Genomic DNA, 26,947 nt, shown 5'->3' on the forward strand with positions numbered 1-26,947 from the left:
AGACAGGGTTTGTGGGATCACGGATAGGATGTGGGATCACAGACAGGGTGTGGGATCACAGACAGGGTGTGGGATCACAGACAGGGTTTGTGGGATCACGGACAGGGTGTGGGACCACGGACAGGGTTTGTGGGATCACGGACAGGGTTTGTGGGATCACGGACAGGGTGTGGGATCACGGACAGGGTTTGTGGGATCACGGACAGGGTGTGGGATCACGGACAGGGTCTGTGGGATCACAGACAGGGTGTGGGATCACGGACAGGGTTTGTGGGATCACGGACAGGATGTGGGATCACGGACAGGGTCTGTGGGATCACAGACAGGGTGTGGGATCACAGACAGGGTGTGGCATCACGGACAGGGTCTGTGGGATCACGGACAGGGTTTGTGGGATCACGGACAGGGTGTGGGATCACAGACAGGGTGTGGCATCACGGACAGGGTCTGTGGGATCACGGACAGGGTTTGTGGGACCACGGACAGGGTTTGTGGGATCACGGACAGGGTCTGTGGGATCACAGACAGGGTGTGGGATCACAGACAGGGTGTGGGATCATGGACAGGGTCTGTGGGATCACAGACAGGGTTTGTGGGATCACAGACAGGGTGTGGGATCACAGACAGGGTCTGTAGGACCACGGAGAGGGAAGGGAAGGGAGCTGCGTGCAGCGGGCTCCTGCGGGCCGGGCCGGGCCGGGCCGGGCCGCGCTGGCAGCGGGGTCAGCGCTGCCGGCCCAGGGCTGTGTGTGACAGACTGTGAAATGGGGCGTTGCTGCGCGGCTGCGCCGCACCTGGGCCCTTCAGCTGTGATTGATTGGCTTGGTCATGTGGAATGGGCCCATCTGCTCCCGCTCCTCCTGTTTGTTCCAGCCGCAGCCCTTCCTTCCTTCTTCCTTCCTTCCTTCCTTCCTCGCTCGCTGCCTTCCAGCGGCCGCCGCGCTCGGAGCCGCGGAGCCCGCGCGGAGCCCGCGGAGGGCGGCGGAGCCGCGGAGCCGCCCGCGTTCGGTGCCGCCGCCCGCGGAACCCGCGGAACCCGCGGAGAGCGACTCTTACTGCGGCGAGGAGTTTTCTTGTACCCGAGCCAATACTTAATTAAAACCGCTGACATCATGGTGTTATAATTAAGCGTGGCATTAATTAAGCTGGAATAACGATTTTTTTTTTTTTTTTTTTTTATTAAGAGCTGCTCCGATTGTGGAAGCGGCAAAAAAAAAAAAAAAAAAAAAATCCCAAATAATTGGAGATGAACCCAGGAGAAATGCATCCCCGCGCTCCCGCTCCCGGAGCGGGCTGGGAACGGGAGGAGCGTCGGCCGCGGAAAGTTTAGGGGGATTGGGCGCCAGCCGTCGGGAAATTTGGGGGATTATTTCCCTTTTCCCTGTTTTTTTTTTTCCTTTTCCCCCAAAACTGCTGATCGGCTCCTGGCATTCTGATGGCTAATTATGCATCGGAGAGCTTCGACAGCTGCATTCATCATCATAAAATGTAATAATTAATGACATTCCAACAAAGAAAAATATGCAAATGAGAACTCATTAGCATTTTCATATTCAGCTTTGATAATGCTTTTGCTGACAAGGTTGTAATTAATGAAAATTCATGTCGCAGTCAGGAGATTGGATCGGTTTCATTCCGCTCACAATTCCCAAATGCTTGCATTATGGAAAATCGGCGGCTCTGCCAACTTTTTCAGGGAAGAAAAAAACACACACACACACTAAAAGCACCAGATGCAAATGAAGGGGAGGGAACCGTTAACTCCTTCCAGCCCTGGCCCCCTCCCAAAAAAAAAAAAAAAAAAGCAGGCAAGAAAAACAAGCCTGATTTCCGTAGGGCCGCAGGAATTTGAGGAAAACTTTTCCTCCTGTTTCCATTCCCTTTGATCCCGAGCTGCGCTCTCTCCTGACTTCTGAATGCGAGGAGCCCCAGGAATGGGGAGGCATGGGGCTGATCCAGGGCAATTCCACCATTCCACAGTCTTCCCCTCTTTTCCCTGCCCAGCAGAAGCGTTCTTCCCAAAGAACCGGGGTGTTTAGTAGCTCGCTCTTCCAAAGGGAATTTCTGTTCTGGTGGGAAAGCGTTGCTGGGGTTTGTTTTTGGGATCATTTCCTTTGGGGCGGGCAGGGTGCCCAGGCAGATGGTGGAATGGCACCTGTAAGCAATCGGAAGAGATCCGTTCGTCCCGGCGCTTCTGGGAGCTTCGCCATTCCCTTCTCCGCACAACAACTGCCACTGGGGCTTTCCCCCCTAAATCCACGGCTTTGGGATGCAAAAAGTGTGGAAACAGCGTCAGCTGAAACGTCGGGAGAGTTTTCATCTAAACAACCCCAAACTGGGAGTGGGGAGGGGTAGAAAAGAAAATGAACTTCCATTTGCAACATCCCAAGGAAGGTTTTCCATGAGGTTTTCCCATGGGAGAACCAGGGATGGCCACGAGGACAAAATCCTATTTCCATGTGGGAATTGTTTGGGAGATCTTTGGGATCGGCAGCGCCGCTCTGTTTCCATGTGGGAATTGTTTGGGAGATCTTTGGGATCGGCAGCGCCGCTCTGTTTCCATGTGGGAATTGTTTGGTGAAACCTACGGAATGGGGATTTGGGAATGGGGGGATGTTCCTGGTGGTTTTGGGAATGGGGATTGGTGATGCTCCTGGTGGCTTTGGGAATGGGATGTTCCTGGTGGCTTTGGGAATGGAGGTTGGTGACATTCCTGGTGGCTTTGGGAATGGAGGTTGGTGACATTCCTGGTGGCTTTGGGAATGGGCATTTGGTGACATTCCTGGTGGCTTTGGGAAATGGGATGTTCCTGGTGGCTTTGGGAATGGGGATTGGTGACATTCCTGGTGGTTTTGGGAATGGCGGTTTGTGACGTTCCTGATGGCTTTGGGAATGGGGGTTGGTGACATTCCTGATGGCTTTGGGAATAGGGATTGGTGACGTTCCTGGTGGCTTTGGGAATGGGGATTGGTGACATTCCTGGTGGTTTTGGGAATGGGCATTTGGTGACATTCCTGGTGGCTTTGGGAATGGGGATTGGTGACATTCCTGGTGGTTTTGGGAATGGGGATTGGTGACATTCCTGGTGGTTTTGGGAATGGGGATTGGTGACATTCCTGGTGGTTTTGGGAATGGCGGTTTGTGACGTTCCTGATGGCTTTGGGAATGGGGGTTGGTGACATTCCTGATGGCTTTGGGAATAGGGATTGGTGACGTTCCTGGTGGCTTTGGGAATGGGGATTGGTGACATTCCTGGTGGTTTTGGGAATGGCGGTTTGTGACATTCCTGGTGGCTTTGGGAATGGGCATTTGGTGAAGTTCCTGGTGGCTTTGGGAATGGGGATTGGTGACGTTCCTGGTGGCTTTGGGAATAGGGATTGGTGACGTTCCTGATGGCTTTGGGAATAGGGATTGGTGACATCCTGATGGCTTTGGGAATGGGCATTTGGAGCCGTTCCCATCTTTTCCATCGCCTTGCCTTTCTCTGGGATCTCTAAGAGTGGAGTCACGGCAGGTTTGGGTCGGAAGGTCTCCTAAGGACCATCCCGTTCCGATCCCATGCCACGCCACGTCGCTCCGGGATCCCGTTACCCTCATTATCTTGTTTTTGTGCTCGTTCACAGCAGGGATAGCCCGGCTGTAGCGGATTCCTGGCCACGGCACCCCCGCTTTTGGGGCCAGCCATGCAGGAGCCGGCCGCCCACCTGGCGGAGCAGGACGAGGCCGCGGAAGGCGCGGCAGGGCCGCGGCTGGAAGCGCGGCGTGCAGTCAGAGCCCTTAATTGTGATGCATTTGCCGAGTTGCCGCCGCAGCGCCGGCCCTGCTCCGGTGCCATATGGTCTCCCATGGAACATTTAACTTGTCAGATATAATGGATCGGCCTGGAAGCAGATTTGTGCTCCGAGCGCTCGGCTCCGCGCTCGCGTCGCGCTCCGAGCCGCGGGCTGCGGCATGAGGGATCGCGGCGGAGACGGCGAGAGCAGGCGCGGGCGCTTCCCCCGCAGAGGGTGACCTATATGGCACGGAATTTTCCAGGGCATTATCCCTGGCACTGACCCCGGCAGGCTGCACGTCAGATCCGTTTAAATCGGCCCGCTCCCAACAGATTGTGCCAGGGAAGAACGGCTCGGCCTTCGCGCTCCGGCCGAGGGATGGGGAGCGGGAACTCGGGGATACAGAGCTTCAAAATGGGGATCTTTGGGCAGTCAGCATCCTGGGAATTCAGAGCTTCAAAATGGGGATCTTTGGGCAGTCAGCATCCTGGGAATTCAGAGCTTCAAAATGGGGATCTTTGGGCAGTCAGCATCCTGGGAATTCAGGGATTCAAAATGGGGATCTTTGGGCAGTCAGCATCCTGGGAATTCAGAGCTTCAAAATGGGGATCTTTGGGCAGTCAGCATCCTGGGAATTCAGGGATTCAAAATGGGGATCTTTGGGCAGTCAGCATCCTGGGAATTCAGAGCTTCAAAATGGGGATCTTTGGGCAGTCAGCATCCTGGGAATTCAGGGATTCAAAATGGGGATCTTTGGGCAGTCAGCATCCTGGGAATTCAGAGCTTCAAAATGGGGATCTTTGGGCAGTCAGCATCCTGGGAATTCAGGGATTCAAAATGGGGATCTTTGGGCAGTCAGCATCCTGGGAATTCAGAGCTTCAAAATGGGGATCTTTGGGCAGTCAGCATCCTGGGAATTCAGGGATTCAAAATGGGGATCTTTGGGCAGTCAGCATCCTGGGAATTCAGGGATTCAAAATGGGGATCTTTGGGCAGTCAGCATCCTGGGAATTCAGAGCTTCAAAATGGGGATCTTTGGGCAGTCAGCATCCTGGGAATTCAGAGCTTCACAATGGGGATCTTTGGGCAGTCAGCATCCTGGGAATTCAGGGCTTCAAAATGGGGATCTTTGGGCAGTCAGCATCCTGGGAATTCAGGGATTCAAAATGGGGATCTTTGGGCAGTCAGCATCCTGGGAATTCAGAGCTTCAAAATGGGGATCTTTGGGCAGTCAGCATTCTGGGAATTCAGGGATTCAAAATGGGGATCTTTGGGCAGTCAGCATCCTGGGAATTCAGGGATACAGAGCTTTAAAATTCGGGATGTTCTGGAGCTGTGCAGTAGGAATGGGATGTGAGGGAGAAGTTCCCATGGATGAGGAGCTCCCATCGCTGTGGGGTCGTTGGGATGTGTCTCCCCTTCAGGGAATCGTGGAATGCTTTGGACCGGAGGGATCACCCAGTGCCAGCCCATGCCACGGCCGGCACACCTCCCGCTGTGCCAGCTTATTCCAGCCTGGCACTGGGCACTCCCAAGGCTGCCACAGCTTCTCTGGGAATTCCTAATTCCCAAAATCCCATCCATCCCTCCGTGCCGTGTCCCCATTGCCTCTCCTTGTTCCGCTGGAGACCGCGTGGGGAGTTGGTGTGGATCCCCAGCCCAAAAAAACCCCCGGAAGATTTGGGACGTGTCGGTTCTCCCCATATTAGGGAATTGCTGATGGGGGTAAGAGGGAATTCCATCCCAATTTGGGGACATCTGCTGGTTTTCCGTCCTCTGGGAACCTCGGGGTTTGCTGTGTCCCCTTAGAAGATGCAGAAATCCCAGCTGGGTTTTGAACAAAGTGAGAGCCACGGGCAACGTCGGGAAGGGGAATATGTGGGATGAAGAGAACTTGGGTAGCAATGAGGAACGGAGCCCCCAGTCTGCACGCGAGGATCCGCTGTGGTTTTGTAGGAATTCCTCAGGGGTGGGGCTGTGCATTCCAAGGGGTGCTGGGATATTTTAATATCATTAATAATTGGGATATCATACATAAATATATTCAGGAATACAATATGGGTTATCCTGTGCATTCCAAGGGGTGCTGGGATATTATAATATCATTAATAATTGGGATATCATACATAAATATATTCAGGAATACAATATGGGTTATCCTGTGCATTCCATGGGGTGCTGGGATATTATAATATCATTAATAATTGGGATATTAATAATTGGGATATCATACATAAATATATCCAGGAATACAATATGGGTAATCCTGTGCATTCCATGGGGTGCTGGGATATTTTAATATCATTAATAATTGGGATATCATACATAAATATATTCAGGAATACAATATGGGTTATCCTGTGCATTCCATGGGGTGCTGGGATATTATAATATCATTAATAATTGGGATATTAATAATTGGGATATCATACATAAATATATTCAGGAATACAATATGGGTTATCCTGTGCATTCCATGGGGTGCTGGGATATTATAATATCATTAATAATTGGGATATTAATAATTGGGATATCATACATAAATATATCCAGGAATACAATATGGGTTATCCTGTGCATTCCATGGGGTGCTGGGATATTATAATATCATTAATAATTGGGATATTAATAATTGGGATATCATACATAAATATATCCAGGAATACAATATGGGTAATCCTGTGCATTCCATGGGGTGCTGGGATATTTTAATATCATTAATAATTGGGATATCATACATAAATATATTCAGGAATACAATATGGGTTATCCTGTGCATTCCATGGGGTGCTGGGATATTATAATATCATTAATAATTGGGATATTAATAATTGGGATATTATACATAAATATATTCAGGAATACAATATGGGTTATCCTGTGCATTCCAAGGGGTGCTGGGATATTATAATATCATTAATAATTGGGATATTAATAATTGGGATATCATACATAAATATATCCAGGAATACAATATGGGTTATCCTGTGCATTCCAAGGGGTGCTGGGATATTATAATATCATTAATAATTGGGATATTAATAATTGGGATATCATACATAAATATATCCAGGAATACAATATGGGTTATCCTGTGCATTCCATGGGGTGCTGGGATATTATAATATCATTAATAATTGGGATATTAATAATTGGGATATCATACATAAATATATCCAGGAATACAATATGGGTTATCCTGTGCATTCCATGGGGTGCTGGCCATTCATTAATAATATAAATATTATACATAAATATATTTAGGAATTTAATATAAATGGTGCTGTGCATTCCATGGGGTGCTGGCCATTCATTAATAATATAAATATTATACATAAATATATTTAAGAATGTAATATGGATTATCCTGTGCATTTCAAGGGGTCTGGCCATTCATTAATAATATGGATATTATACATAAATATATTCAGGAATACAATATGGGTTATCCTGTGCATTCCAAAGAGTGGTGGCCATTAATAATGTGGATATTATATTATTACAATTAATAAGAATATATATATATAATTTTATATATGTAATTAATTATATATTTTATATATAATATAATTATATATATATTTAGGGATATAATATAATAATATTTAGGGATATAATATAATAATATACAATATTTAGGGATATAATATGGCCACCAAAGAGTGGTGGCCATTAATCAAGAATATGGATATTATATTATTACAAATAATAATTATAAATATATATAAAAATTATATATATAATTTATTATATATTATATATATAAAATAATTATAGATATATTTAGGAATGTAATATGGATGGTGCTGTGCATTCCAAGGAGTGGTGGCCATTAATCAATAATATGTATATTATAGAATTACAATAAATTATATATATATATAATCATAATTAATTTTATATCTATAAGTAATTATAGATATATAATATAATTATATGTATATATATTTAGGAATATATTATGGATTATCCTGTGAATTCCAAGGACTGGTGGCCATTAATTTGTAATAGGGATATTATATATAGATATATTTAGGGGTATAATAAGGATTGTCCTGTGCATTCCAGGGAGTGGTGGCCATTAATTAGTAATAGGGATATTATAGAATTATAATAAATAATAATGTATATAATTATAATTTATTATGTATATATATAAAATTATATATTTTATATATATATAATATATAAAATATATATTTAGGGATATAATATGGGTTGTCCTGTGCATTCCAAGGACTGGTGGCCATTTATCAATAATATGGATATTATATTATTACAAATAATAATATTTCATATGTATAATTATATATTATACATATAATATAATTAGATATATATTTAGGGATATAATATGGATTATGCTGTGCATTCCAAGGAGCGGTGGCCATTTATCAATAATATAAATATAATAGATATATTTAGGGATATAATATGGATTATGCTGTGAATTCCAAGGGGTGGTGACCATTTATCAATAATATGGATATTATGTATATATTTAGGGATATAATATTGATTTTCCTGTGCATTCCAAGGGGTGGTGGCCATTTATCAATAATATGGATATTATGTATATATTTAGGGATATAATATGGATTATGCTGTGCATTCCAAGGGGCGGTGGCCATTTATCAATAATATAAATATAATAGATATATTTAGGGATATAATAATGATTATCCCGTGCATTCCAAAGGGTGGTGGCCATTTATCAATAATATGGATATTATGTATATATTTAGGGATATAATATTGATTATCCTGTGCATTCCAAGGGGTGGTGGCCATTTATCAATAATATGGATATTATGTATATATTTAGGGATATAGTATGGATTATCCCGTGCATTCCAAGGAGCAGTGGCCACTAATCAATAATATGGATATTATATTATTACAAATAATAATAATTCATATAATTAATTACATATTATACATATAATATAATTATATATATATTAATGGATTTAATAAGGATTATCCCGTGCATTCCAAGGGGCGGTGGCCATTTATCAATAATATGGATATTATGTATATATTTAGGGATATAATATTGATTATCCCGTGCATTCCAAAGAGTGGTGGCCATTTATCAATAATATGGATATTATGTATATATTTAGGGATATAGTATGGGTTATCCCATGCATTCCAAGGGGTGGTGGCCATTTATCAATAATATGGATATTATGTATATATTTAGGGATATAGTATGGGTTATCCCGTGCATTCCAAGGGGTGGTGGCCATTTATCAATAATATGGATATTATGTATATATTTAGGGATATAGTATGGGTTATCCCATGCATTCCAAGGGGTGGTGGCCATTTATCAATAATATGGATATTATGTATATATTTAGGGATATAGTATGGGTTATCCCGTGCATTCCAAAGAGTGGTGGCCATTTATCAATAATATGGATATTATGTATATATTTAGGGATATAATAAGGATTATCCCGTGCATTCCAAGGGGCGGTGGCCCTCCCAGGTGCCCCCGGATCCTGGAATCTGGGAATGGCTGGGTGGAAGGGGCCCACAGGACCCCTCACTCCACCCTCCTGCCTTGGCCTCGCAGCCGTCCATGGGAAGGGGTCCCGGAGCTCTCTGCTCCTTTTCCCCATCCCGAATTCCTCCAAGCGCCACGTGAGGGTCCCTTCAGGCCGGAGCATTCCCGGGTGTTGTGTCCAGGTGCCCGTGGATCCCAGATCCCAGCTCTGTAGCTCTCTTTGCCCGTGTCCCGCGTGGCCTTTGGGCTCTTCCCGCCTTTGGGCCCCGCTCTCCGTCTCCTCGGAGCGTTGCCCGGATAAAAGCTGCCCGCACGAGGAGGGACCGCTGCGGGGCGATCCCCTTCCAACCCCCCCAAACCCGGATTTTCCTCTGATTCCGTTTCCCAACGCTCCGTTCCCCTGGTACGTTCCAAGGACAGCAAGGGTGAGACGCGCTCGACGTTTTTCCTTGGAGTTTTTGCTGCTCTCCCAATATTTCCAGGTGTTCGGCTTGTTCACTCATTATCTCCCCGAGCCTGAAATTCCACAACGTCCCAGAGGAAAAGGAGCTGGTGGAAAAATCCCAACCCGGGGATTGTCTCCCAAAATTGTTCTTCCCCTCGCGGCGTCTCCGTGTGGCCTCCCACGGCTCCAAGGAATTTTCAGCTTCCTCTCCTCGTTAAATATCCATATTCTCCCGCCAGCCTGGGAAGAAACGGGCGTTTTGTTTCAATAAATCCCTAATTTAATTAGGGAAGTTTATTATTCCGCTCGCAATTAGCGCGTGGATTCGATATCCAGCTTATTAATCCCTGCGACGTTGGGGATTGTGCTGCTGCCTCCGGAGCGGTGACGCGCGGGGCAGCTTCCCTTCATCGTTCCCTTTGGATCCTCAGCTCCGGGGATGGAGAGCAGGGCTAGCAGATATCCCCGCGAGCGGAATGTGCCCGCGAGGGCTCGGGCTGGCATCGCCCGTGGATCCCGCCGGGACGCCCTGGGATCCCCTTCCCGCGGGACGCCCTGGGTGCCGGCGGGCGCTCTGGGCACATTTGGGAATTTGCACCCCAAATTGCCGCGGTTCCGCCGGGCGAGCTCCGGAGCTTTGTTTCCGACGGTTCCTGGATTTGCTGGGAGCCGATCCCTCCCGATCCCTGCCTCGTTCCCGGCTAAAACATCTCCTGTTGGCCTTGATTTCCCTTCCAATTATTGGGATTGATTTTTTCCCCGACCTGAAAGCCCCGATTTCTCCCGCTTTTGTTGTCTGGCCTTGCCAGGGAGCACAGAACAACCTCCCATTTCTAGGGACGAGCTCCTTTGTGCTGGCAAATATTCCCGAGCTCACGCGGAAAAACTGGGACATGGGGGGACCTCCAAAGCGGCAGGGCTCGAGCTGGCACGGCAGGAGCACCTGGGCTCCGTGGGGACAATGCCCACGGCTCCTTGTGCCCGTGCCAGCTCCGTGCCCGCGGGAGCGCCCGGAGCCGCGCCGGCGAGCGCAGCACAAAGGGATGAGCTCCCGCCAGCTGTTCCTGGTGCCAGGGATCTGCTCCTGCAACCAGGAAAATTCCCCCTTTTGTGTTCCCTCTTTTTTTTTTTAAAAAAAAAAAAAATTCTCTTCTAAAGAACGTTATTCCGAAGTTTTGCAAAAAATTCAGGAGCGCTCTGCTGGCTCCTCTGGTAATTCGGTGGGCAGGAGATTTTGAATCCCATTTTTTCTAGGAAAACCTCGGGAAGGTGTCCACAGAGAAAACAGGACAGGCATAAATAAATATTTTATATTTTTATGGATTTCTTTTTTCCACCGGTGAGGTGCTCACAGGCATTGGATAGGCAGGAGAAAATCCTCATTTATTTCCATGAGGTTTTCCTTGGGTAATTGATAATTCCCCACAAATTGTAGCTGGATTTCTCAGCTGAAACGAGGCAATTTGGGATCTCTAAGGGGAAAAAAAAGCCCCATTTTTTAAAGGATAATCGATCCGCGTTTGGAGCCGTTCACTCCCGTCCATCCTCCCTTTCTCCTCCAACCCAAGTGGAAGAGAATTTGGGATGCCAAAATTTAGGATTGGGGCCGAGTTCAGGTGGCTGGTGCATCCCCCAGCAGCAGCAGAAATTCCTGCGTGCTCATTAATTGGGATTTGGGAATTTCAGCCCGTCCCCTCGCTCGGAACTTGATCCCAAACAGCTCCGGCTTCGTGTTCCCCGTTCCTGGTGTGATTTGGGAATTCTACTTTAATTTGGCATTGAATTCGTCAATTTTTTTGTCATTTATTTTGTGATTTAATTTGTCCCTTAAAGGGAAGTGCATCGGGCTCCTTAATTCCTAAAAAAAAAAAAAAAAAATCCAGGAATAAAATAATAGATGGAAGCAAAATTACAGCTGGAAATGTGGAGCTATTAAATTCCCAATTCCCAAGAATTTCTGCTCTCCCCAGCCAAGTTTTCCTCAGCCTAAGCAAACCCAAATAGCAGGAATTCAAATATTCCGGTTGGATGAATCCCTTCAAAAAAAATGTTTCAAGGAAGGAAATATTGAGTTCAAAGAATTTACAGAAATCCTTTCACTTCCTCTCCTCTGCTCCCCAAAAGCACCAAGGGCAGGGCAGGGAAGGGTGGCACGAGTGGCGTTTTTCCTTCGGAAGCCGCCGCGATTCCCTAATTCATTTCCCCAGCTCCTCCATGGCTTCTCTGCGGGAGGATTTGTGCCCCTTCAACAAAGCACAAAGGGGATGTTTGGGGAGAGAGGGGCATTTTTTTTTTTTCCTGGAGGTGTGCAGGGAGCAGGGAGCTGGAATTCCACGTTTGCCAGGAAAACAAGAGTTCCTTTGTCTGTGCCGTGATTGGCGTCGCGGCCGCTCCTTGAGCATCCCCACATTTCTGGCCCGGCTTCCCCTGCCCTACGCTGCGCCCCGGTGCCCGGCACCTCCCTTTGTCCCCGAGCCCTGCCGAGGGCCGGGAAGGAGCAGAACCTTTCCCCAACCCCTCCAGCTCATCCTCTGCTCCCTTTCTTTTCCCCCTGCCGTCTCCCCGCTTCCCCCAGCGCGATATTCCAGCGGGGACTTTTCTCCTGGAAGCCACGGCCACGCGGGAAGAGCGCCCAACGCTCCCCTCCTGCCTCTTTTGAGGAGTTGTAGCCATGGGGCTTGGCACTGGCACCGTTGTCTTTGTGCCAAAAAATATCCGCAGCGGCTGCCGCATTCTCCGACCGGAGGCTTGGCTCGAAAATTCCGCAGTGGATGCGGCGGGAAGCGACGGCGCCGGAGCCGCGCTCGCTCTCTCCTTGGGCTTTTTTTTTATATTTTTTTTATTTATTTGTTTATTTTTTTTGAACCCTTCCAAATCAAAATCTCAAGGAGGGAGAATCTTGAGCTTTCCCTAGCCCTGGAAAACGCCAGGCATGGCATTGTTAAGCCAGGAATCCAGGGCGATGGGGGAGAAGCTTTTCTTTGGCAGCACAGAGATCCTGCGGATCCGAGGCTCGGCACGTGCCAGGGAATGGGGAGGCTGGTGACCGCTCATCCCAAATTTAGGGACAGATCATTTGGGGAGAAAGGCTTCCCCCCTCCTGGCCGGCTGGGAGCGAGGGTTACGATTTTATCAGGGTCGAACGGTTCCTTGAGTTCTCCCCAAATTCGGGGCTTTGTCCCCAAGAGGGTTTTCCGGGGCGCACGAAGCGACCGAGGCAAAACTCGCTCGGGAGCCACGGAGCCACGGGCTCGGTGGGAAAAGTGGATGCTGGAGATGCAATCTTTTCCAAGGAGCATAATCCTAAAAAAAAAAAAAAAAAAAAAAAAGTCAATCTCCCGCTGGCTGCGGAGCCGCTTTGGTACCTCACAGACTTCGACAGAGTGCTGGCCGAGTGCCCATTGATGTCATGGAAACACTCAAATTACTGGGAATGATTCATGTCTCCGCTGTTCCCGATTCCTCCCCCACACAAATAGGAGTGGATCTGATCCCTGACAACTTGTAATTTGCAGGGGGTTTATTTTTGTATCGGGATAAATATTTTTTCACAACTGAAATTAAGCCGAGCCTGAGCCGATGGCAAAGGAGCTTCCGGAGCGCGGGCGGGAACGCGGGGCCGCTCGGAGCACCCGGTGCCTGCCCTCATCCCGCTTTTCCTGGGGGATTTATTCCCCCCGTCTCCCCACTCCTTCCTCCCGACCCTCCTGGGGTGATGGGAGCAGCACACGCACTTCCAGGCCCTGGGAGTCGTCGATTCCCAATTAAAACGTCATTGTGGTTTCCAGCTGGAACCGTTTCCAGCGGTCCCAACCCGAGGCTCGTCCAAGGGTTTTGGATCCGCGGATCCAAAGTTCTCCTAGCAGCGCACGGATTGTGCGGGTTCACGTGGAAAACAATCGAGACACAAAAGCTTAAATTGGGATGAGGAGAAGGAATTTCCAGTCCCCAAGCACTGGGGATAAGGCAGCTCCGAGGCGGGAGATGGATATTTGGGGGGCGATGAAAGCAGCTCCGCATCCTTTGTCTGAGGAGCCGCCTCACCGCGGCACGGGGATGGCACCGGGCACACGGCGCTGAGCCGGCAGCGGCTGCCGAGCGCCCTGGCACCGCCCGGCTCGGGCAGCAGCTGCGCCTCAGCCCGTGGCGAGCCGGCAACTTGGGGGATGCTCTCTGCCCTCTCCTGCCCCTGGAGCAGGTTTGGGAGCAGCCCTTTGTCTGGGAGCGCGTGGGGCGGTGCTGCTCAGCCATGACTTCATGCTCGCCTCCAAGCTCCTCTTCCCTCCTGGATCTCGGCCTTTCCATGGCCAAAATCGCCCGCTGGCCGTGCTGCCAGCCCGGCTCTGGGCTGCCAAACGGGACAGGGGGAGAGCAGGGAGCCCATCGCCAGCGCTCCCGCCGAGGCTGAAGGTGGGACGCCAAGCTGCCACCGCACAATTCCACAGGAAAATTCCCCTTTTTCCCCAGCAGCACGGGCAGCATGAGCCCCTTAAGCCCTTTCTGTGTCCCAGGGGCGGGGTAGGCTGGGAGCAGCTCTGTGCCCGTTTTCCCCGCGCTTACTGGGATTTTTTTCCTTTCTTGCCAGGTAAAACAGAACGAGGCTCGTACTCATCATATGGCCGAGATTCCAACCTCCAGGGCTGCCACCAGGTGAGTGAAACTCCGCGGAACTCGGAGCTTTTCCTGCTCCTGGGCTCTCCCAGTGCCTCATCCCACGCTGGGGGACCCGAGCACGCCCCAAATGCGAGCGTTCACGGGCTGCGGTGTGAAAGGGATAAGAATGGCTGTGGAAATATGATTTGCTGTCCCTTTTTTTGTTTGGGAATTGGTTTTGGCTGGAAGTCAAGGCCAGCAGGCTAACGGCAAAGCCTTCCCGAGGGGAGCGCGGCGGCTCGGAGGAGAGGAGGACTTGAATTAAATAATAAAATGCCAACGGAATACAAAGGTGGAGCGCTTGTGCCTCTGCCTCGCCGCTCTCAGAATTTGCATCTTGGGAAGTCTCTGGAGGAACTGGGAGCCTAAAAGCACCTTCCGTGGCCAAATTCCACGCTTTGTTCGCGGACAATTGAGTTTTTAGCGAGACACTTTTCCTCCCTCATTCCAAGAACAATGTTAATCAGGCCCTTCATTCCTCCTGTTCTTCCCGAGCCTTTCCCAGGAACCTCGTGGCTTCCTTCCTATTCCAAAGTGTCCAGGAAAAATTCCAAAGCAGGGCCAGACTGCAGCTGATTTCCCCAGGCAAGGGAAGGGCTGGAGTTGGGAACGTGTGTGCCACAGGGATCGGAGCCATCCCGTGGAGAACTGGGATTTGTTGGCAGTTCCAGGTGGAAGTGGGGCTGTGAGTGGGTGACCCTTCCCTCCAGGACAGGCCGGGCAGGATCCCGGAGCTGTGCCCCAGAGCTGTTCCAAGGGGAAGCATCCCATGATTCCACAGCTGGCATTCCCTGGGGGAAAAGCTGCTCCTGGGGAAGGGGAGGTCATTTCTGGGCCATTCCCAGCCCTGGAATTCTGCAGGGCCACCTCCCACAGTCCCAGCCCGCTGCAGCCTGGCCTGGAGCGCTTCCAGGGATGGAGAGAGTGCTGGCAACAGCAGCAGGACAAGGGGTCCGTGGCCTTGGGATTGGCCAGAGGGATTATCCAGTTCCCTGTCCGTGATCCCACAAACCCTTCCTGGACTTGGGAGCACATCCCTTCCCTTCCTGTGATCCCACAAACCCTTCCCTGTCTGTGATCCCACAAACCCTTCCCTGTCCGTGATCCCACAAACCCTTCCTGGACTTGGGAGCACATCCCTTCCCTGTCTGCAATCCCACAAACCTTTCCTGCACTTGGGAGCACATCCCTTCCCTTCCTGTGATTCCACAAACCCTTCCCTGTCCGTGATCCCACAAACCCTTCCCTGTCTGTGATCCCACAAACCCTTCCTGCACTTGGGAGCACATCCCTTCCCTTCCTGTGATCCCACAAACCCTTCCCTGTCTGCAATCCCACAAACCTTTCCTGGACCTGGGAGCACATCCCTTCCCTTCCTGTGATCCCACAAACCCTGTCCGTGATCCCACAAACCCTTCCCTGTCTGTGATCCCACAAACCCTTCTTGTGATCCCACAAACCCTTCCCTGTCTGCAATCCCACAAACCTTTCCTGCACTTGGGAGCACATCCCTTCCCTTCCTGTGATCCCACAAACCCTTCCTGTCCGTGATCCCACAAACCCTTCCCTGTCTGTGATCCCACAAACCCTTCCTGCACTTGGGAGCACATCCCTTCCCTTCCTGTGATCCCACAAACCCTTCCCTGTCTGCAATCCCACAAACCTTTCCTGGACCTGGGAGCACATCCCTTCCCTTCCTGTGATCCCACAAACCCTTCCTGTCCGTGATCCCACAAACCCTTCTTGTGATCCCACAAACCCTTCCCTGTCTGCAATCCCACAAACCTTTCCTGCACTTGGGAGCACATCCCTTCCCTTCCTGTGATCCCACATACCCTGTCCGTGATCCCACATACCCTTCCCTTCCTGTGATCCCACAAACCCTGTCCGTGATCCCACAAACCATTCCCTTCCCTTCCCTTCCCTTCCCTTCCCTTCCCTTCCCTTCCCTTCCCTTCCCTTCCCTTCCCTTCCCTTCCCTTCCCTTCCCTTCCCTTCCCTTCCCTTCCCTTCCCTTCCCTTCCCTTCCCTTCCCTTCCCTTCCCTTCCCTTCCCTTCCCTTCCCTTCCCCACCGTGTTCCCAGAAAACCTTGGGAAATGCTGAAATGCTCCGAGATCTTCCCTAAAATTCCGCTTTTCTCCAAGATATTCCCAACAGCCCCGGAGCTGTTCCTCATTCCCATTATCCAGTAATTCCCAATCCGGTAATTCCCAGGTGCTGTGGCAGAAATGAGGCGGAAATGATCCCTAAAATGATCCCTCATCCAGGTGGAAATGATCCCGAAAAACCTCAGCCATCAGGGAAACAGAAGGCTGGGATTTTTGGGAATCATCCCTGAGTAATCGGAGCTAGGGCAAGGGCGCGACTTCTCCCTTTTCCTCCGTGGAATCATTCCCAAAAAATAGAAATTTCAATGGCAAATTCAGTCTCGGGGAGGAAATTCCATTTTCCCCTCAAAAGTTCCCGTTTTTCTGCAATGATTTGAAGAGTGCTGGAAAAGGAAATCCACGTGGAAAATAGGAAAAGAATTCCTGGGTTGGAATTTAGGGACAAATCCTGGAAATGGCACGGGAGGCTTGAAGGGGGAACTGCCAAATTCCCAAAAATCCGAAGGATTCGTAGGAATGCACGTGTTGGGAAGAGCTGGAAATTCAAGCAGAGGGAAATATCCAAGGGATGGATTTGGTGTGGAAAATTCCCAAATCGAGGTGAATTTGGGTGAGGAGTGAAAATCCCAAATCCTGAAGGAACGGGAAACAGGACAGAGGGAAAAAAAAAAAAAAAAAAAAGGAATTGGAGTTAAAAATCCCTCTCATTCATTTGGGGTTTATTAGAACATGAATTACAATTATTAGGTTTTTTTTTTTTTTAATTATTTGGGGTTTTTTAGCTGCGTTCCCACTATAATTTGGGAATTTGCTCAGGAGCAGTGGGAGCAGGGAATGGGAAGCTGGAGCTGCTCCCCTCATTCAGGTGGGCACCTGGAGCTGCCGCTTTTTTTAATTTTATTTTTTTAATTTTTTCCTGGGAAAAGCCCCAATTAGGGAGAGCGGGAGCAGCCGGGTCAGTGGGATCCCAAGGGTGCCACAAAGCTGGGAAGCACCGGCAATCATCCCGGCAATCATCCCGGCAACCGGAGCTTTGATCCCGCCGAATGGCAGGAATTTTAATTGGGGAGCGGGCGGGGAAGGGGCAGAGCCCAGGAAAGGAGAAACCAAGGCAGGGGAACGGCGCCCGAGGAATCCCCAAAGCTGGGAACGTGGGAGCGAGGTGGGGGAAAAATGGGATTGAGCAGGTAAAGGAAAAATGGGATTGAGGTGAGGGAAATGGGATTGAGCAGGTAAAGGAAAAATGGGATTGAGGTGGGGGAAAAATGGGATTGAGCAGGTAAAGGAAAAATGGGATTGAGGTGGAGGAAAAATGGGATTGAGCAGGTAAAGGAAAAATGGGATTGAGGTGGGGGAAATGGGATTGAGGTGGGGGAAATGGGATTGAGGTGGGGGAAATGGGATTGAGGTGGGGGAAATGGGATTGAGGTGGGGGGAATGGGATTGAGCCGGTAAAGGAAAAATGGGATTGAGGTGGGAGAAATGGGATTGAGGTGTGGGGAAATGGGATTGAGCAGGTAAAGGAAAAATGGGATTGAGGTGGGAGAAATGGGATTGAGGTGTGGGGAAATGGGATTGAGCAGGTAAAGGAAAAATGGGATTGAGCAGGTAAAGGGAAAATGGGATTGAGGTGGAGGAAAATTGGGATCGAGGTGGGGGGAAATGGGATTGAGGTGGGGGGAATGGGATTGAGGTGGGGGGAATGGGATTGAGAAGGTAAAGGAAAAATGGGATTGAGGTGGGGAAATTGGGATTGAGCAGGTAAAGGAAAAATGGGATTGAGGTGGGGAAATTGGGATTGAGCAGGTAAAGGAAAAATGGGATTGAGCAGGTAAAGGAAAAATGGGATTGAGGTGGGGGAAAAATAGGATTGAGCAGGTAAAGGAAAAATGGGATTGAGCAGGTAAAGGAAAAATGGGATTGAGCAGGTAAAGGGAAAATGGGATTGAGCAGGTAAAGAGAAAATGGGATTGAGGTGGAGGAAAAATGGGATTGAGCAGGTAAAGGAAAAACGGGATTGAGCAGGTAAAGGAAAAATGGGATTGAGGTGAGGGAAATGGGATTGAGCAGGTAAAGGAAAAATGGGATTGAGGTGGAGGAAAAATGGGATTGAGCAGGTAAAGAGAAAATGGGATTGAGGTGGAGGAAAATTGGGATCGAGGTGGGGGGAAATGGGATTGAGGTGGGGGGAATGGGATTGAGCAGGTAAAGGAAAAATGGGATTGAGGTGGAGGAAAAATGGGATTGAGCAGGTAAAGGAAAAATGGGATCGAGGTGGGGGGAAATGGGATTGAGGTGGGGGGAATGGGATTGAGCAGGTAAAGGAAAAATGGGATTGAGGTGGGGGAAATGGGATTGAGGAGGTGGGGAAAACCAGGATTGAGGTGGGGGAATTGAGCAGGTGAAGGAAAACTAGAAAACTGGGATTGAGGAGAAGGAAAACCAGGATTGGGCAGGAGAAGGAAAACTGGGATTGGGAGAAGGAAAACTGGGATTGAGGAGGAGAAGGAAAACCAGGATTGAGGGAAGGAAAACCAGGATTGAGGATTTGGAAAACCAGGATTGGGCAGAAGGAAAACCAGGATTGAGAGAAGGAAAACCAGGATTGGGGAGAAGGAAAACCGGGATTGAGAGAAGGAAAACCAGGATTGGGGAGAAGGAAAACCGGAATTGAGAGAAGGAAAACCAGGATTGAGAGAAGGAAAACCGGAATTGAGAGAAGGAAAACCAGGATTGAGAGAAGGAAAACCAGGATTGGGGAGAAGGAAAACCGGAATTGAGAGAAGGAAAACCGGAATTGAGAGAAGGAAAACCGGGATTGAGAGAAGGAAAACCAGGATTGGGGAGAAGGAAAACCAGGATTGGGCAGAAGGAAAACCAGGACTGGGCAGGAGAAGGAAAACTGGGATTGAGAGAAGGAAAACCAGGATTGGGCAGAAGGAAAGCTGGGATTGAGCAGGAGAAGGAAAACCAGGATTGAGCAGGAGAAGGAAAACCAGGATTGGGCAGAAGGAAAACTGGGATTGAGCAGGAGTAGGGAAACCAGGATTGAGGAGAAGGAAAACCAGGGTTGGGCAGGAGGAAAACTGGGATTGAGGAGAAGGAAAACCAGGATTGAGGGAAGGAAAACCAGGATTGAGGGAAGGAAAACCAGGATTGAGGATTTGGAAAACCAGGATTGGGCAGAAGGAAAACCAGGATTGAGGAGAAGGAAAACCAGGATTAGGCAGGAGTAGGAAAACCAGGATTGAGAGAAGGAAAACCAGGATTGGGCAGGAGGAAAACTGGGATTGAGGAGAAGGAAAACCAGGATTGGGCAGAAGGAAAACCAGGATTGAGCAGGAGAAGGAAAACCAGGATTGAGAGAAGGAAAACCAGGATTGAGGATTTGGAAAACCGGGATTGAGGAGAAGGAAATCCAGGACCTCTGGGAGCCTCCAGGCCCAGCTGCTCCTTGCCCGGGATTTGGGATATCCCACATCCCAGGGATGCTCCGACCCCAAAGCCTTTCCCTTTAGGAGCTCCATCCCTTCCCACCTCATCCCCAGAAAAATTCCCTCTGGATTTCAGCTCCCAGGCCCTTTCCTCGCCGTTTTCCGCAGGAAAATCCAACATTTTGACAGCACCAATTCCCATGGGAAAGGGAAAAAATTCCTCTTTCTGTCGGGATCCTTTCCCGCCAGAGAATTCCGGAAGCGCAGCGCCCGTCGTTTTCCCTGGAGAAAGCCAAAAAAGCGGCAGGAACAACATTTGGGTTTTTCCAGGAGGGATCCTTTCCTTCCCATGCCGTGGATCTCCTTTCCCTCTCCTGCTTTCATTCCCCTTCCGGAGGCTGCGGGAAAACAGGAGGAAAAAAAAAATCCCAAAAAAATTGGCCAGAAATGAGGAAAACGCTGAGATTTTAGGGTTTGGCTCTCACGCTTTTGGGTTTTAGCTCTGATTCCAAAGCATTTTCCCGGAAAATTTGGGAATCTCCTCCTTTTCCCGATCCTCACTTGAGCTGGGAGGCTGCTCTGAGAAAATTTGGGATGGAATTTCCGAAATAACCCCCGCCCCCGATCCTTTCTTGTGTAATAATCGGAATTTGGGGTTTTTTTTTTGTTTCCTCCGTAGCTTTTTCCAGAGGAAAAAGTTGGGATGAGGAAGCCAAAGCTCCATAGGGTACGTGGATGTTTTCCTTTTTTTGGGAAGCCTCAAAATGCGGAGTTTTGGGTGCTCGGAGGGGGATGAGGCAGGAGCTGGATTTAGGGATTCACCCGGATGTGGATAAAGCCTGGCCCAGATTTAGGTCTGGCTTTACGGGAGAAAAATCCACGGCTGTGGCTGCAGAGAATTCCCGAGCATTCCCGGAATGTTCCCTCTGGAAAAGCTTGCAGACATTCCCCAAAATCCTTGTCACCATAAAGGGAGTGCAAAAAATTCCCTAAATTCCATTTATCCCCTTCTTTCTGTCCCTTAAAATCCCATTTATTCTCCAGGATATTAAACCTTGGGAAATCCCGAAACGCTGAAATCCCACGGATTTTCCAGGGCTTTTCACCGCTCTTAGCTGGGAAACGCTCGGAGAAATTCCCTAAAATTCTGGTTTTCTCCGGAGCTGCGGCCTCTGTCCCTCCCTCATTCCATTACCCCCAAAATTCCCAAGGTTTTTCCCGCTTTGCCAGGTGGAAATGATCCCGGAAAAAGTCAGACACGGGGTGGGGGGGGTTTGGGGGAAAAAGGGAGGGCTGGGATTTCTGGGAGCTGGGATTTGGGAGCGGGAATTTTCCACGGGATTTTAGCCCTGCAACCTCAGATCCCGGGAAAACGCAGCCTGGGGGGTTGGGAGAGGGGATTTTTGGGAGGATGAGAAGGAAGTTTTGGGATGATGGAGAGAGGATTTTTGGGAGGATTGAGAGAGGATTTTTGGGAGGAGGGAAAGGGGATTTTGGGGAGGATGAGAAGGAATTTTTGGGAGGATGGAGAAGGAATTTTTCGGGGGATTGAGAGGGATTTATTGGGAGGATGAGAAGGAATTTTTGGGAGGAGGGAAAGGGGATTTCTGGGAGGATGAAGAGGATTTTTGGGATGATGGAGAGGATTTTTGGGAGGACAAGAAGGAATTTTTGGGAGGATGGAGAAGGAATTTTTGTCAGAATGGAGAGAGGATTTTTGGGTGGATGGAAAGGGAATTTTTGGGAGGATGGAGAGGGAATTTTTTGGAGGATGGAGAGGGAATTTTTGGGATGATAGAGAAGGAATTTTTGGAGGATTGAGAGAGGATTTTTGGGAGGAGGGAAAGGGAATTTTTGGGAGGATGAGAAGGTATTTTTGGGATGATGGAGAGGATTTTTGGGAGGATGGAGAGGTGATTTTTGGGAGGATGGAGAGGGAATTTTTTGAGGATAGAGAGGGATCTATTGGGTGGCTGGTGAGGGAATTTTTGTCAGAATGGAGAGAGGATTTTTGGGATGATAGAGAAGGAATTTTTGGAGGATTGAGAGGGAATTTTTTGGAGGATGGAGAGGGAATTTTTGGGAGGATGAGAAGGAATTTTTGTCATAATGGAGAGAGGATTTTTGGGATGATAGAGAAGGAATTTTTGGAGGATGGAGAGGGAATTTTTGGGATGATAGAGAAGGAATTTTTGGAGGATTGAGAGGGAATTTTTTGGAGGATGGAGAGGGAATTTTTGGGAGGATGAGAAGGAATTTTTGTCAGAATGGAGAGAGGATTTTTGGGATGATAGAGAAAGAATTTTTGGAGGATGGAGAGGGGATTTTTGGGAGGATGGAGAAGGAATTTTTGTCAGCATGGAGAGGGAATTTTCGGGAGGATGGAGAAGGAATTCTTATCAGAATGGTGCGAGGATTTTCGGGAGAATGGAGAGAGGATTTTTTGGGAGGATGAAAATGAATTTTTGGGCGGATGAAGAGGATTTTTGGGAGGATGGAGAAGGGATTTTTGGGAGGATGGAGAAGAAATTCTTGTCAGAATGGAGAGGGAATTTTTGGGAGGATGGAGAGAGGATTTTTGGGAGGATGAGAATGAATTTTTGGGAGGATGGAGAGCGGATTTTTGGGAGGATGGAGAGAGGATTTTTGGGAGGATGGAGAGCGGATTTTTGGGAGGATGGAGAGAGGATTTTTGGGAGGATGAGAATGAATTTTTGGGAGGATGGAGAGCAGATTTTTGGGAGGATGGAGAGAGGATTTTTGGGAGGATGAGAATGAATTTTTGGGAGGATGGAGAGCAGATTTTTGGGAGGATGGAGAGAGGATTTTTTGGAGGATTGAGAGGGATTTATTGGGAGGATGGAGAAGGAATTTTTGGGTGGATGAAGAGGATTTTTGGGAGGATGGAGAAGGAATTTTCGGGAGGATGGAGAGAGGATTTTTTGGAGGATTGAGAGGGATTTATTGGGAGGATGGAGAAGGAATTTTTGGGAGGATGGAGAAGGAATTTTTGGGAGGATGGAGAAGGAATTTTTGGGAGCATGGAGAGCAAATTTTCGGGAGGATGGAGAAGGAATTCTTGTCAGAATGGAGCGAGGATTTTTGGGAGGATAAGAATGAATTTTTGGGCGGATGAAGAGGATTTTTGTCAGAATGGAGAGAGGATTTTTGGGGTGATAGAGAAGGAATTTTGGGAGGATTGAGAGAGGATTTTTGGGAGGAGGGAAAGGGGATTTCTGGGAGGATGAGAAGGTATTTTTGGGATGATGGAGAGGATTTTTGGGAGGAGGGAAAGGGGATTTTTGGGAGGATGGAGAGCGAATTTTCAGGAGGATGGAGACGGAATTCTTGTCGGAATGGAGCGAGGATTTTTGGGAGCATAGACAGGTCGGCGCTGCCCAGCGGGAATTTTTCCACTGGAGCGGGGATGTCCGAGCCGGGAGTGCCCGGACTGAGCCGGGAGTGCCCGGGCTGTCCGGGCGGGGACGGACAGACAGACGGACAGACAGACGGACAGCCACACAGCCAGCCCCCCCGAGGCGGGCAGGAGCGCTTTGTGCAGGTGCTGAGGCCGGTGCTCAGCGGGTTAAAGCCGAGCGGGGCGCAGCCATAATTAGCCTATTTAGGGCTCATTTGCATATGAATGGGCGCGCTAGCGAAGCAGCGCTAAGTCTGTTGTGAGTGACACGGTGATTAGAATTTCGATTAGGGCAAACACATTGCCCCGCTCCGCCGCGGCGCTAATTGCTCGCCGCCGCTTGATGGGTTCGGCTTCACCCGCGGAGCTTCCGCGCCTCGGGCCGGCCCCGCAGCGCCGGGCGCGGAGAGACTGGGGGCGGAAATGTCACCTATAGGTGATGTATGGAATGGGTCACTCACACCCTGGGGTTCTGTGATGTATGGAATGGGTAAATCAGCCCCTGGGGTTCTGTGCTTCACCTATAGGTGATGTATGGAATGGGTCACTCACACCCTGGGGTTCTGTGCTTCACCTATAGGTGATGTATGGAATGGGTAAATCAGCCCCTGGGGTTCTGTGCTTCACCTATAGGTGATGTATGGAATGGGTCACTCACACCCTGGGGTTCTGTGCTTCACCTATAGGTGATGTATGGAATGGGTAAATCAGCCCCTGGGGTTCTGTGCTTCACCTATAGGTGATGTATGGAATGGGTTGTTCAGACCCTGTACCCCTGGGGTTCTGTGCTTCACCTATATTTGATGTAAGGAATGGATAATTCAGACCCTTTATCCCTGGGGTTCTCTATTTCACCTATAGGTGATGTATGGAATGGGTCATTCACACCCTGGGGTTCTGTGCTTCACCTATAGGTGATGTATGGAATGGGTCATTCACACCCTTTATCCCCCAGGGTTTCACCTATATTTAATGTATGGAATGGGTAATTCAGACCCTTTATCCCCCAGGGTTTCACCTATAGGTGATGTATGGAATGGGTAAATCAGCCCCTGGGGTTCTGTGCTTCACCTATAGGTGATGTATGGAATGGGTAAATCAGCCCCTGGGGTTCTGTGCTTCACCTATAGGTGATGTATGGAATGGATAATTCAGATCTGTGCTGCGGATTGTTTTGGGGGGGGGAGAAATATCCCTGGGGTTCTCAATTTCACCTATATTTAATGTATGGAATTGATAAATCAGACCCTATATCCCTGGGGTTCTGTGCTTCACCTATATTTAATGTATAGAATGGATAAATCAAACCCTTTATCCCCGGGGTTCTCAATTTCACCTATAGGTGATGTATGGAATGGGTAATTCACACCCTTTATCCCCGGATTTCTCTATTTTACCTATATGGGATGTATAGAATGGGTTGTTCAGACCCTGTATCCCCGGGGTTCTGTGCTTCACCTATAGGTGATGTATGGAATGGGTAATTCAGCCCCTTTATCCCTGGGTTCTCAATTTCACCTATATTTGATGTATAGAATGGGTAATTCAGACCCTTTATCCCCGGGTTTCAGTGTTTCACCTATATTTGATGTATAGAATGGGTAATTCAGCCCCTTTATCCCTGGGTTCTCAATTTCACCTATATTTGATGTATAGAATGGGTAATTCAGACCCTTTATCCCCGGGTTTCAGTGTTTCACCTATATTTGATGTATAGAATGGGTAATTCAGACCCTTTATCCCCGGGTTTCAGTGTTTCACCTATATTTGATGTATAGAATGGGTGGTTGGGATCCTTTATCCCCTGGTTTCAGTGTTTCACCTATAAGTGATGTATAGAATGGATAAATCAGACCCTTTATCTCCGGATTTCTCTATTTTACCTATATGGGATGTATAGAATGGGTGGTTCAGACCCTTTATCCCCGGGGTTTCAGTGTTTCACCTATAGGTGATGTATAGCACGGATGTATAGATGTGTGCACTCTGATTTGTGGGGCGGGTGCCGCTGCACTGATCATTTCCTGTCCCAGCGTGGCCTCATCTATAGGCTGCATGGTATAGATTGTGGCTGATATCACCTTATACATCACAGCTCTGGGGGGTGACGGGTTGGGCACGTGGGAGATATTGGATATATTCTATAGGTTTTACACATATAGAATGCATTATATATAAACACATTGCATATTAATGCACTGCATACATTGTAGATATTGGATATATTCTATAGGTTTTACACGTATAGAATGCATTATATATGAATTCATTGCGTATTAATGCACTGTATACATTGTAGATACTGGATATATTCTATAGGTTTTACACGTATAGAATGCATTATATATAAACACATTGCATATTAATGCACTGTATATATTATAGTTATTGGATATATTCTATAGGTTTTACACGTATAGAATGCATTATCTATGAATACCTTGCATATTAATGCACTGTATACATTGTAGATACTGGATATATTCTATAGGTTTTACATGTATAGAATGCATTATATATGAACACATTGCATATTAATGCACTGCATACAGTGTAGATATTGGATATATTCTATAGGTTTTACATTTATAGAATGCATTATATATGAACACATTGCATATTAATGCACTGCATACATTGTAGATATTGGATATATTCTATAGGTTTTACACATATAGAAGGCATTATCTATAAACACATTATATTTAATAAATTGCATATTGATACATGGTATACATTATAGATATTGGATATATTCCATAGGTTTTACACACATAGAATGCATTACCTATTCATATATTATATATGAATATATTACATATATAATATACTATATATGAATACATTGTGTAATACACTAAATTTAATACATTGTATACATTGTAGATTATTGGATACACCCTATAGACTTTACACATAAAATCCATAATCTACACAAGGCGTTATATATGAGTACGTGATATATGTCATGCACTATATTTAATGCATGGTATATATAATATATTACATCGAATGCATTCTGGATATGGAATGCGTGATATCGATTTTACATGTACATATACATTCTATATGAACCCATTCCATGTATAACACACAATGCTCAATACATTGTATATATAACACATTGTACATATTGGATATAGCCTATAGGTTTTACACATAAAATCCATAATCTACACAAGGCGTTATATATGAGTACGTGATATATGTCATGCACTATATTTAATGCATGGTATATATAATATATTACATCGAATGCATTCTGGATATGGAATGCGTGATATCGATTTTACATGTACATATACATTCTATATGAATCCATTCCATGTATGACACACAATGCTCAATACATTGTATATATAACACACTGTACATATTGAATACACCCTATAGACTTTACACATAAAATCCATAATCTACACAAGGCGTTATATATGAGTACGTGATATATGTCATGCACTATATTTAATGTATGGTATATATAACATATTACACTGAATGCATTCTGGATATGGAATGCATGTTTTACATGTACATATACATTCTATATGAACCCATTCCATATGAATCCATTCCATGTATGACACACAATGCTCAATA

The 26,947-nt window shown here is 47.6% G+C and overlaps 1 protein-coding gene across 1 annotated transcript in view; it reads left to right on the forward strand.

The window, feature by feature from the left end:
• TCF4 (transcription factor 4) overlaps positions 1-26,947 on the forward strand; it is a 97,204-nt gene that overhangs the window by 47,952 nt on the left and 22,305 nt on the right. Inside the window, exons 6-7 of the mRNA XM_053931318.1 lie at positions 14,319-14,383; positions 20,609-20,656. Of these exons, the coding sequence (XP_053787293.1) occupies positions 14,319-14,383; positions 20,609-20,656 (113 nt within the window). The remainder of the gene's footprint in view (positions 1-14,318; positions 14,384-20,608; positions 20,657-26,947) is intronic.

Source organism: Vidua chalybeata, chromosome Z (assembly GCF_026979565.1).
Source record: "Vidua chalybeata isolate OUT-0048 chromosome Z, bVidCha1 merged haplotype, whole genome shotgun sequence".
In the NCBI taxonomy this organism is placed as follows: domain Eukaryota; kingdom Metazoa; phylum Chordata; class Aves; order Passeriformes; family Viduidae; genus Vidua; species Vidua chalybeata.